General features: G+C 44.6%; 1 protein-coding gene across 1 annotated transcript; it reads left to right on the top strand.

Moving 5' to 3' along the window:
• The first annotated feature begins 3455 nt into the window (after window positions 1-3455).
• On the top strand, window positions 3456-11533 carry PPIF (peptidylprolyl isomerase F). The gene is made up of 6 exons (XM_054205573.1): window positions 3456-3701; window positions 5684-5714; window positions 6596-6684; window positions 8890-8986; window positions 9804-9879; window positions 10313-11533. Exons 1-6 carry the CDS (start codon window positions 3504-3506, stop codon window positions 10446-10448), a joined length of 627 nt encoding a protein of 208 aa, XP_054061548.1. The 5' UTR covers window positions 3456-3503; the 3' UTR covers window positions 10449-11533.
• Window positions 11534-12639: the final 1106 nt, after the last annotated feature.

The raw sequence follows: 12639 nt of genomic DNA, 5'->3' as shown, positions 1-12639 counted from the left end.
ACTAGAAAATACCTACTGATTTACCTACTATTAAAAAAAATAATCACCTTTAGATTATTAGTAAAGGAATAGAAAACACAGGCATGGCACTGTATGTATAAAGTCATTGTTCACACCTATCTTGGATACTGTGCAAAGATCCCATTACCTCAAAAATCCATAGAAGTGGAAACAGCTCGGAGTAGGGCAATAAAGATGATCCTGAAGGCATGGAAAAGCTTTCTTATAAATAATAATAGAATTGGCTGTGACTTTTCAGTCTTGAAAAGAAATGACTGAGAGGAGAAAAGATGTAAGTCTAAAATCATGTGCAGTATGACAGAGATGGATGAGAATCAATTTGTCTCCTCCGGTACAAGACGTAGGGCACATGAGATGAAGCTAATGGGAGCAATATTCAAAACGAAGATTCTTGATGCAAGGGGCAGCAGGCCTGTGGAAGGGCAGCTTCCCATTCATTAGCTGCTGATGCTAAGAGTTAAGACAGGTCTAATGAGCAGATAAGTACACAGAAAATGAAAGAAAAAATTACTATATACCAAAGTCACGTCCAACCCGGGAAGTTCTCTGAAGTGGAAGCAATAGGAGGGTGAAAGTGTGCTGGCCTGTAACACACCCCTCCCCTGTTTTCACTCTTCCTTAAAGATTCCTTTGAGACGGGATTCGGGACAAGATGGACCCTTCGGCATAGCCTAATGTGGTTTCTGCAGTTACAAAGCATGGTACATGCTGTGGTCATCCCTACAACACCGCCAACTGCGGAATTGCTGTCTCAAAACTCTCAACTTGCTACATGTAGCCGTGATGTCCTTCCACTGAATGGGAAGGAAGTACAGGTCTCTCTCGAGTGTGTGCCTGAAAAACAGCGTTCATCTAGGATTTCTCAGTTGTCTCTAATTGTACGTCATAGTTCTGCCCTGAACGTTGTAGTCAGGGCAGTGACTTGATTGACAGCTTTCTGACAATTCCGTGAATGTCACTGATGAAGTCACTTTTAGTTGCTATTTTATTGACAACAAAGAACTCGGGCGGGATTGAAGGTTTACTGTTCCTCATATAGGGGCTGTCCTTGCGTGATTCTGTCATACTGTGTTACAGGGTTGCGTTACTTTAACTGTCATTAGAATAACTTGGTTTATAATACGAGGAACCTCAAAATTACAGGTGCACAACTACTAGAATCACCCTTGGGGGTTGGGGTTTTTTGTTTGGTTGGTTTGGGTTGGGTTTTTTGTGGGGTTTTTGTTTGTTTTTAAAGAATAGGAGCTATTTTTCCACATTCAAGAGCTATAATTTTTAACAAGAGTAGCCTGCAGTACTATAGATAACTGCTATTTAGTTTTGGTAACTTACTGCCTTAAAGTAATCTGTACAAAACCATATATCCTTTTTAGAAGTGTCTTAATAGACATCGTATTTCCATCTGGGAAGCTGAAAGAGCAGAGCAAGCAGACAGAATATCATAGAACATATTGGGTTGGAAGGAACCTTTAAAGGTCATCTAGTCCAACTCTCCTGAAGTGAACAGGGACACCTTCAACTAGATCAGGTTGCTCACAGCCCCGTCCAACCCAGCCTTCAATGTTTCCAGGGATGGAAACCACCTCTACCACCTCTATGGGCAACCTGTGCCAGGGTTTCACCACCCTCATTGTAAAAAATTTATTCCTTCTATTTAGTCTAGATCTCTTTTAGTCTAAAACCATTACCCCTTGTCCTATCACTACACTCCCTGATAAAGAGTCCCTCACCATCTTTCCTGTAGGCCCCCTTTAAGTACTGAAAGGCCACTATAAGGTCTCCCCAGAGCCTTTTCTTCTTCAGGCTGAACAACCCCATCTCTCTCAGCCTGTCCTCCTAAGAGAGGTGCTCCAGCCCTCTCATCATTTTTGTGGCCCTCCTCTGGACCCGCTCCAACAGGTCCATGTCTTTCCTATGTTGGGGGCCACAGAGCTGGACCCAGTACTCCAGGTGGGGTCCCACCAGAGCGAGGGAGGGACAGAATCACCTCCCTTGACCTGGCCACACTGCTTTTGATGCAGCCCAGGATGCGGTTGGCTTTCTGGGCTGTACGTATTTTCACTTATGTGCAGAGTTCATTTAGCAGAGACTTGGCAGTCCAGTTGTGTCCTGCTAACTGCAAGGTTTATCACAAATGAAAAGCATCAGGCGTCCTGCGTGTCTGCAAAGGAGGTGTAATGGGGCAGAACACTGCAGGTGGAGCAGACTTGCATGAGCCTGCTGTGGAGAACAGAACTTCTTTTCCTGCTTGTTTGCAATGAAAAAAGTTGGTCTCTCATACCAGTGGGCTTGCATTAGTGATACAGCTGCTGGCTGGAGAAGTGCTGATACACACATGGTAGGCTGTGGTTGAGCTAGCAGTGTGGAACTGCGCTGTTAATTATTTTGATGAAATGAAATTAAATGTATGCAGGTTGTAAAATATCTCTACGGGGTTGTTTTTTAATAGAGAGAATGTATACTGGCTTATGAGAGTTGTCTTGCTGCCGCTATGCTGATAGAAGAGCTTTCTTCGACCTCACAGACCAGGACCAAATCCAAAAACATTTTGTGGTATTAAGGAATTTGAAAAATTTTTGAAAGTTATTATACAGAAGGATGGTAACTGTAGTGGATTTCAAAATAATATCTCGATATGACTAAAGTATATCCGAAGTATTTTGATCTGAGCTGCTAAGTTGGGAAAACTAAATGATAAATCTTGTTATTTTCATATAGAGCATGAACACTATTTACCTTTATAAGCCATTTACATAACGATGTAATGGGCCCTGCCGGGGGTCTGTGACGCCAGGGTGACACCGCCGGTGCCGCTCAGTGCTCAGGTGCTCCCGTCTGTTTCGCCATGTGTTAATGACCTCGCTCCCTGGGTGCTGTGGGTGAGTAACGCAGCCGGGGCGGCCCGTGACCCCCCCTCCCCGCAGCACCCACTCACCCACATGCCTGATGGCGGCACCCGGCCTGTCCTGCCGCCGCTGCCCTGGGGCCTGAGGGACAGGGCCCAAGGCCTCGCCTGGAATTACGACATCTTTACAAACTTCCCGTCCACTGTTAATCCCTGGGGTGCAAGGGGCTGTGTGGAAATGGGAGGGGGGAAGAAAAAAAAAAAAAACAAACCACAATAAAAATCAAATAAAAAGCCCCAAGCCGACACCAGATAGTGGTGGGTGTGTGGAAGATGGTGCAGGTCCCACTCGGTAGCCCTGAGGGCAGCTGGCGCCCGCAGCGGCCCGCTGTCCCTCCCTCCCGGCGCCCTGCGGCTGAGCCCGCCCGGAGCCGGCAGCCGGCGGGCAAGGACAGCCGCGCCGCCCCGGGGCTCTCCCCGCGCTGTCCCTCAGCGCCCCCGCCGCCATCTTGCCCTGCGCGCCGCCCGCCGCCGCCAGGGGGCGCTGTGGCGCCGCGGCGGAGCCCATAAAAGGCGGCGGCGTCGTGTCCCCGCGTGTGCCGGTGTCTGTCGGACCCACCGCCCGCCCGACTGCGGCATGCTGGCGCTGAGCGCCGCCCGCCGCCTGCTGCGCCCGCCCGGCGACCTGCTGCTGCTGCCGCCGCCGCCGGGGCTCGCCGGCATGTGGGCGGCCGGCGCCCGCGGTTGCAGCGCGGCCGGCGCCGACCCGCCGAACCCGGTGGTGTACTTGGACGTGGGCGTCGACAACCAGCCGCTGGGACGTGTCGTGCTGGAGGTAGGGGCGCGGGGGGGCGCCGGCAGCTCACCTGGCGCCGGGGCCCGACGGAGGGTGTCCGGAGAGCCGAGGGCGGCGGGGCGCCCGGGCATGGCGGCCGGTGAGCGGCAAGGTCAGGGCAGGCCCGCAGGGACGGGGGGCGGCTCCCGGGGCGGCGGGGAAGGCGCAGCCGCTGCCGGTGCGGGCGGGAGCGGGGCCCGGGGTGGGGTGGGGGACGGCCCTCGCCGGGCTGCTGGAGCCGCTGCACGGCCGCCCTCGGGGCCGTGCTCCCCTGGAGGGAGGGCGGTGAGGCGGCTGGGGGCGAGCAGGGTGGGCAGGGGGCTGGAGCGGGGCCCCTGGACGCCGTCTGTGGCGGCACCGCACGGCTGTGACGGCGGCCGGTACCCGGAGCCATCCCCGCGGGACGGGCCGGCGGGCGGCTGCGGCCACTGAAGTGGAGGCTGGGCCCTGCTGTGGCGGGGAGCCTCAGTGGAGGGAGACTTTGAACTGTAGCGCGAAAGCTGAAATACCGAGCAAGAGCAGAGCGACCCGGGCAGCCTGCCGCCCGCCCGGCAGGAGCCAGCAGGGTTCCCGCAGCCGACAGGCGCCCCAGCCTGGCCCCGGGGGTCAGCGGAGGGCCGGGCCCTGGGCTGGCCTGCTCCTGGGGCAGCGGACGCGGGGGCTCCAGCCACTGCCAGCTTCCGCCTGCTTTCCCCTTTTTATTTCCTGAGCGGTTATCGTTTGATTCTTAGTCTTCGGTTTTCTGAGGTGCTGCCTCCTCGACCTTCCTGCTCGATGCGCATGGAAAGGTTTGCCCGGCTGTGTTTGAACTGGCAGCTGGCTCGACACCCAGCCGGCAACCAGCTTTATCGTTAAAAATTCAGTCTGCGAAACGCTCAGGCGTTTAAAGAAGGCCTGAACAGGAAGGCTGCGGTACGCTCTGCTCTTACGAAAGGCACGATAAGCACCGAGGCTTTAATTGTGGGATACCAGGTATCCTTAGTAGGGCCGAGCACATGCCTCTGAGTAAAGGTGTTGTGCAGGGGAAGGAATGAGGGCCGTGCTGCAGCACCTGCGGAGGGAATGCTGCTCCCCGAATTGCTGCCCGCTGAGGGAATTCGGTGTGGCCTTCTGCCTCCAGCACCCGCATTGGGTCCGTATCCATAAATTCTTTTTTAAAAAGTAGTTTATAACAGTTCTCTCTAAAAGGGTTTTCCTTGAGGCTAGAGCCCAGTTCACTTTTCTTCATTGAAAGCGACAGCATATAAATTAACTGGACGCTGCCAGCTCTCATGTTCCCAGGAGGTAGCGTTTGAGAGAGTCATAGGTAAAAAATATTGCTACGTGGATTCCTTATTCATTAGTGAGATTTAGTAAATAGCTGGGTGGTATTATAAAAAATGGCATTAATGTTACTGTATCGCCTGTGGCAGCATTTCGTTTCCATGTTAAAGACTTTTAATGCGCCCAATTTACAGAAAATCTGAAAGTATTGTATCATTGCTTAAGTTGTGGTTAGACTCAGCTGCAAATTATAGGCATCTGAGGAGAGCATCCTAGGGAAGGAACATGAGCTTCTTGCCACAGCTGTAATGTTTTTAGGTGTTTGCTGCTGGCCACTGACAGGGTATGTGGCTAGATAAAACCCTGGGTCTGGCTTGGTACGGCCATTTTTATGTCACTTTTTCCAGTGACAGGGGCCTATCATAAAGATTCTTCTTAGTTATTGCTAAATTGCTTTATTGATCAATGAAATCATTAGACACTGCTCAAGTTGCTCTTCATGAACTGGCTAAAAGTTGGATTGAGGGGATATTTTTAATTACTACCCAAATGCTTGGGAAGTCTTAAGGTGTTCTTGGAATTTTGGGTGGCTTGTGGTTTCAGGTAGCTTGTTGCCTTGAGAAGAGCATTCAGTTGTACTGGCCTTCAGTGCAGAAGTTTTTCTATGCATGGTTGAAAAAGCTGACTTACTAATTTGTTTGTTTATTTTTCTTTAACAGCTGAAAGCTGATGTTGTTCCAAAGACAGCAGGTAAGACAGCATCTGGACAATTTCATACTTAAATATTTAAGGTTTAGATTGTGATTTTCAGGAACAAGAATATTCTGTTACCTTTTGGAAACCATTTCCACATTCCATCCCCATTTGTTAAATAAAGAGACACAGTATAAACTTTGTCAGAACAGTGCTAGTGAGGAGTTATAATTCATTGTTGTTCCAAATAGTTTCATTTTGTAGTTAGTGCCAAGACAGTACACTCCGTATGTGTGGGTTATCAGTGGTGAGTCGATATGTTTAAAAACACATTAGTTTTCATTAAAAGCAAGCCCCAAAGCAAATGGGAAAGCGTAAACCAAAGGGATGGTGTCTCTTAGAGTTTCCAGAGAGCTTATAGGGGTTTGTCACTAGCTGATCAGTGCATTCATGTTACAGAGTTTTTATGTTTTATCACATGCTTACTTCCTCATCTGCTTGCTTAGTGGTTCTGAAAAACTTGTACTTTTCTTTCAGTTCCCAGTAGATGAACATCCTTTAAAAAAAACCAAAAAACAAGCATCATCTTTACAATTACTACAGCGAACAAAGGCATAAACGTTAGAAAATGAAATCTTTGACTCCAAATTGGTGGGTTTGGGGAGGTGGGGCAGTTGGAATTAAGATATAACAGCAAGATAAAAGGGAGATGAGATTGAAAAGGGTTGTTTGTGCCCTGTTCTGAGGCTAAACAAACTTTGCTTCCTTAGCATTTTTACAGAGGTTCTTTTAAAGGATGGAAACAACTAATAATAATACCTTAAAGAGACTGTAAAATTTTTGAAATATATAAACTTGGGACATAGTTAATCTAGTTGTGTTTGTTTATATTATCTATCACATATGGCAACATAGTACTTTATGCTTTGTTTTCACAGAAAACTTTAGAGCTCTCTGTACTGGTGAAAAAGGATTTGGGTATAAAGGATCCACTTTTCACAGAGTGATTCCTTCCTTTATGTGCCAGGTAATGTTTTTTGGTTGTTGGTTTGGTTTTGTTTTGTTTTTAAATTTTGCTGTTAAATTTATCTGTATGTTACATATTTTTAGGAACAGTTAGGCTAGTGGTGACATTTCAAGTCTCTCTGCTCTAACCTTTGCTAACTGCAGAATGAAGGTGTAACAATGTGACTTGTATTTCTGATCTTTTTGCTGTTGCTTAGCACATCTTCTGTACAAATAAATGTAAATTATGCGTAGACCGTCTTAAAAAGCCTGGCGTAAGGCTTTCTGCTTTTGTATAGCAGTGTACTTTAGTGTGAGGCACACTTGGCAAAATGGCACTTGCTTGGGAGAAGCGTTTGTGGGTAGAATGACAATCAACCTTGTGTTCTAAGTGAGCTAAGAAAACAACATGTCCATTCTTTATTCCTGGTAGAATAATCTGTTCACAATAGAGAATGTGTTTTTAAAGAAAAAAGTTGTTTGGGTTTTTTATCTGAACATCTCCCTAATATGGAAGGGAACCCAAAGGGCTGACTCGGGTAGGTTTTTGGGACGACACACCTGAAATGGGTTTTGATTTAAAGGATGGATCTTTCAAAATTCTGAATTAAAGTCCATGCACGTTAGCAATTTTTTCTTAAGCAAGCTGCAGCAACAACAACAAAAACAGAACAGAAAAAGCCTTTTTGAATGCTGCCTTTGTACTTGGCTTGGCAGATGAGCAGGGTTTCTGTGCTGTAGTGATTCCTGGTGGTCCTCTCTTCCCTTAGGAGAAGCTACATTTCAACAGCAATGCGTTGTAGAATGGCTTTGTAAGCAGTTTGAGATGAAGGTCATAGTGAGAGTGCTTTATTTATTAACTTAGGACTGTGGTGGTCCCCTATTATCACTTTTTTTTTTTAAGCGAAAAGTACAGCTGTGACAACAAGAGGCCCTAATCCTAGGACATTTCTACTAAAAGAAAAGGGGACAAGTGTGCTGTAAAGGACACTAGGGTTTTGTGATACTGACAAAGGGACAAGGTTTAGCTTGCTGCGATCAGAAATACATAAACATAAGAAAATTAGAAATCCTGCTCTCAGTTCTACCACTCATTTTTGAAGTTCTGTGTAAGTCTGTCCTCCTTGCCTCCCTGTTTTGTCCCCACAAAGGGACCTGAAGTGAGGATACTAGGTGGCTGATTCTGTGATACGGTGAGATAATGAGTTAATATTTAGGAATTACTTGGTAGTCATTACCTAAGTGGGAATTAATATTTATGAACTACTTGGTAGTCATTACCAAAGTGGAAATACTGTCATAGGTTTCAAATATTTTAAAGCGAGAGAAAACAGTAGAGGCCTCTTGTTGAGATGGAGTGTTAATATGATTCAGGCAATTGGTATAGCCTAATTGGAGGTCATCATACCCAGGACTCGGCAATTCAGATGCCTCCGCATGGCATGCAATATGCAGAGGACTGCGTAGGAGTAGCTGTAACACCCCTGTAATAGATTACTCAAGGCGAGAGTGGGAAGATGAACGTGACGTGAAACACTTGTTAGGTATGAGCTCTTTGCTGGCGTGGGTGGTGTCGCTTCTGGCAGAGGAGGTGGCAGATTGCTGGAAGCAGTGTTTAGTAGCCACCTTTGGGAGTTGCTGTGGCTGGGGTTTTTTGTTTGTGCGTTGTTGTTTGTGTGTCTAACCTAAGACAGGTGGCCACTTCTATCCCAGCAAGCAGCATGTAGCTGAGGGAAGTTTAAAATAGCTCAGACATAGCACTTAAACAACAAAACCTAGAAACAGCAAATAGTAATAATGGAGATCCTGACCAGTGTTTAAACCTGTTGGGAGAAAGAAAGGAAGGAAAACAAACAAAAGTTCTCAGGTCTTGCCTATGGTAATGAATTTGGGTGATTTTGTCTTGATGCCTTTGAGATGTTCCTTAAAATTGCTGCCATTTGTTGCACCGCATTTGGGAGCAAGGCTGGTAACACAGAAAGGTGGTTGTTGGAGTTACGGATGTCAGTTGGAGAATATCAGCAAGAACTGGAGCAGAAATTTATTTTCAGCTTGATTGTATCTTCATCTAGTTACATGTTTTAAAATCATCATTCTTAACCTGAAGAAATTGTGTTGATTTTATTACTTTTTAATGAGAGGAAGTGAGTATGTTTTCAAGAGCATTAATTCTGATGTAAAATAACGCTTGTGTGCTAGTAAAGTTAATAAGCCATTTCTGTTTCAGGGTGGTGACTTTACAAATCATAATGGAACCGGTGGAAAATCCATTTATGGCAGTAGATTTCCAGATGAAAATTTCATACTTAAGCACGTAGGACCTGGTAAATAAACATATTCTTTCTACCTTCTGATGACTATAACCTATAATGATTGTTTATGAAGATGTATTTAAAAAAAAAAAGTTTTTTTAGCTGTGTGGGGCACTTTGTAGTTATGGAAGCATCAAGGAAGTTTAACAATCCGTTGTCCCTGGCATGTGCTTATTTGTGGAGACTGCTGTACGATATGTCAGCCTGTAACGGGTGACATCGTTGCTCTTGCTCTCGCTATAAAAGGGACCGTGCAAAATAAACTATGGGAGTTTTGTATTTTACTTAGAAATTCTGCAAAGGTGAAATTACTGCTTTTATTTCCTCTTTCATAAGTCATAGACTTCAATTTTTCCTTAGATGATAGCTGCAAAAGGGAAACAAAGCGATCTGGGTTTTCTTATTTACAGGCACGTCCTTTTAAGCTCAAATTAAATCCAGAAAAAAGTAAAGGAAAAGCCATACATAAGAATATCTGAATTCTATAGTCTGTCTTTTTTGGATTGTTACTTCCTCATCACAGGAAACTACTGCTGATGTTGAACCACAGTGGAGGTTACCTGATGTCAATCACATTCAGGATGTGTACAACTAATTAACATTACTAACATTCTTGCTGTGGAAAGAAGGGAGGCTAGGCAGAAAGGAGGGAGGCGCTGGGCTGGAGGGGAATAGTCAAAGGCAAGAAGTTGGCCTTAGAAATCATTTGGAGACAACGTGAGACCATCACATCTTCTGTCTGCCCGTCTTTAGTCTAAACATGCAGAGGAAAATGGTCTTCTCCACTGTACACTTCTTACACCAATCTAATAAACTGCTGTGGTTGTAGGTGTTCTTTCGATGGCCAACGCGGGACCCAATACAAATGGATCTCAGTTCTTCATTTGCACTGCAAAAACTGACTGGTAGGTTTTCAGTCCTGCATATTAACCTGATGAATTGATGTCTGGATCTGGAGGGCTTGGGGTTTTCTTGGGGTCTTTTTTTGTTGTTCGTGGATTGATGGTTTTTTGTTTGGTTTTGTGTTTTGTTTTGTGGTTTTTTTTCTTATCAATTTCCAAATTACTTGAATCACAAGGGAAAATAAATTGGTTTGTGCTACTTGAGGGAGGAAGGGCTGTGTGGGTAACAAGGTCGCTGTCCCTCAGAATGCTCCTAAGGTCCAGAGCTAAAGGTATTTCATGTCACTTGTAGAACAGTTGTGCCTTTGCCATAGAGTCAATCAGCAGGTGAGAGCCATGAAGACGTGCTAGCATCCCTTCACTGAGCTTGGTTTGGTTCAGGCTTTATGTTGTTTTAAGTAAAACTGCCTTTGTTTTTTTTTTTTTTGTGTTACAGGCTAGATGGAAAACATGTTGTTTTCGGGCATGTAAAGGAAGGAATGGATGTCGTGAAAAAAATTGAGCGATTTGGTTCCAAGAGTGGAAAACCCACCAAAAAGATTGTCATTACTGACTGTGGCCAGCTGTCCTAGCCTTTTGCCCTACCATTCAGGACAACTTTGATGCTGTGAAAAATGAATCATAAACATTTCTGATCCTGTGAGCAGCACCTATGGAGCCATATTTTCTATTTAACTTGTTCTGACTTTTATACCTATATTGAATAATATTGATTAAAAGCATAAAACAATAACTGAAACACGTTTTAACTGAGTTACCTTGGTAGTCACACTGTCACATTGATTCGGTAGAGTCCCACTGCATTTTGCAAGCAGTACTACGGTCACCCAGAGCGTATCTGACTGCAGCGTTGATGCTGTTCTTAGTATTTGGATGATTCAGGTGATAGCATCGGTGGTGGAGCTGCCAACTAAGCATTCTATAGTTGGGGGTTAGGTATAAATTGAGAAATACCATGTTTCCTTTGGTGCTAATAAATGCCTATTCTGTTGTTTGTCTCATCACTTTGAAAAAATGATACTAACTAGTGCTCTCAAGGCTGTCTGCAACAAGACCGTCAGACATTTTCTCTGTCTCTCAATTTAAGTCGATCCAATAGAATCAATGGGTGGTTGTGGGTTATTTTAAATTAATTCTGTCTTAATAATTTTTTTTTGTAGTCTCAGATCACTGTTTAAAACTGAACTCTACCTTACCTGCTTCAATGGAGCACTTTGACTTTTGGGTCAAGTAAATTGCTTTTGGTTGACTTAGCCTACTACTAGAGCTCTGCCTGGGCAATAAGACCACAAATTAGCCAAAAGATCATGGGACTTTTTTATTATGCAACTGTGAACTTGAAGTGCAGTTCTGCTCTGAGATCTGGTTCTGTGTGGAATGCAGCACGGTTCTCAATACATAGCCTATTTTTGCACTTTGAGAATATAATCAGAGTATAGGGAGCTTGCGTGAGTGAGAAATGGGTTTCATTGCTTTTTTTTGTCCTGTTGGTCCCGAGAAGTCGGCCTGCCTCGGGTATTGCTGGGATTCTGATTTCTTATGCATCATTGTCAGAAGTTAAAATTGGTCACCGCAGAATCACAAGGCCTAATTGGTGCAGCAAAATGGTTATTCTTGGGGTTGATGCACGAGAAGGAAAGAATTCAGCTGATCAGTTAAACACATTTTGTTTGTATAACGCGGTATGTTTTATGTGGAGTGCCGGAGCGGTAATAAATGTTGGAACCTCACAACGTCACTTTGAGAATCACTAAAGCTGTAGAGTATTCATGCTTGTGGGACAAAGCACTTGACTGGTTTTGTGCAATAATCTTGTTACTGAAGAGAAGAATACACCGGGATGTCTCTCTTTAAATGTGAATTTATTTCTATTGCATTTGGATAATATGTAGGTTTAAGACTATTTTGCACTGGATTTTTTTTTCCATGGAGGGCTCCATTCTTATGTGTATGAAGTAGTATTCAGAGTGTAATTTTGCAGAAAATAGAATTGAAAAGTTTTTTATTCTTTCCACTATAGCAGTTTAATCTTTCTTTGTAGTATTTTTGAAATGTTAATTTGTGCTGGTTTGGCTTATTTCAATTTGATAGAATCATGATTTTTGTGTGTGTGTGTTCTCTTAATTTGTATATGAAAAATAATTAAATACAGTTCTACCAAAAAAAAAAAAAAAAGAAAAAGTCTGTCCCTTTCTTAAATATGACTTTGCACACCTACTTGAAAGCAGGAGTGTGAGGAGCTGAAACCTGCTGCGTTTTCTTGGGCTGTTCTACTCTGTCCCCTCTGCGACGGTCGGATCCTGTGGCATTTGGAAGGTGAGCCGTTGTTCAGAGATACGGCAAGAGAGAGACGGGGTAATGGTGCCAGGCTTTGCCTCGTGCTAGTGGTTCTAAAATGTCTAGTATATGGATAGCGGTTCAGGTTTTGAGACTTCTCTTGTCTGATTGATTCTATCAGTTTGCAGAGATAATGGGGAAAGCGTAAATTTACTGGGTGGTGTTTTTTTTAAATTTCTGAATTCCTTTTTGAAAAGTTGGTACTTCCAGCTTTTTGCTGGACAACTGAGGAAAAATTTCTTCCTTGCTGCGTGATCAGAGATGACATTAGGAATTTAGCATCTTCGTGTGTCTCAGTGGTATTTGTAGACTGGAAAGCCCAATGGAAGCTGCTTTGCCACAAACCAGGCCATTTTCTCACAACTGTGTGTTTAACCCTTAAATAAGTAATAGTATTGTGCATGTTCTAATGATGTGTTACACGTG

This window comes from Rissa tridactyla, chromosome 6 (assembly GCF_028500815.1).
Source record: "Rissa tridactyla isolate bRisTri1 chromosome 6, bRisTri1.patW.cur.20221130, whole genome shotgun sequence".
NCBI lineage: Eukaryota > Metazoa > Chordata > Aves > Charadriiformes > Laridae > Rissa > Rissa tridactyla.
The sequence above is the reverse complement of the archived record's forward strand: the minus strand, read 5'-3'. Positions and strand labels throughout refer to the sequence as shown.

What these genes read in the sequence shown, in the direction of transcription:
- PPIF (XM_054205573.1), top strand. Translation starts at nt 3,504, where the DNA reads ATGCTGGCGCTGAGCGCCGCCCGCCGCCTGCTGCGCCCGCCCGGCGAC. An exon ending in TGGGACGTGTCGTGCTGGAG is followed by an intron (nt 3,702 to 5,683) that starts GTAGGGGCGCGG and finishes TTTCTTTAACAG; the next exon opens with CTGAAAGCTGATGTTGTTCC. An exon ending in TGCACTGCAAAAACTGACTG is followed by an intron (nt 9,880 to 10,312) that starts GTAGGTTTTCAG and finishes TTTGTGTTACAG; the next exon opens with GCTAGATGGAAAACATGTTG.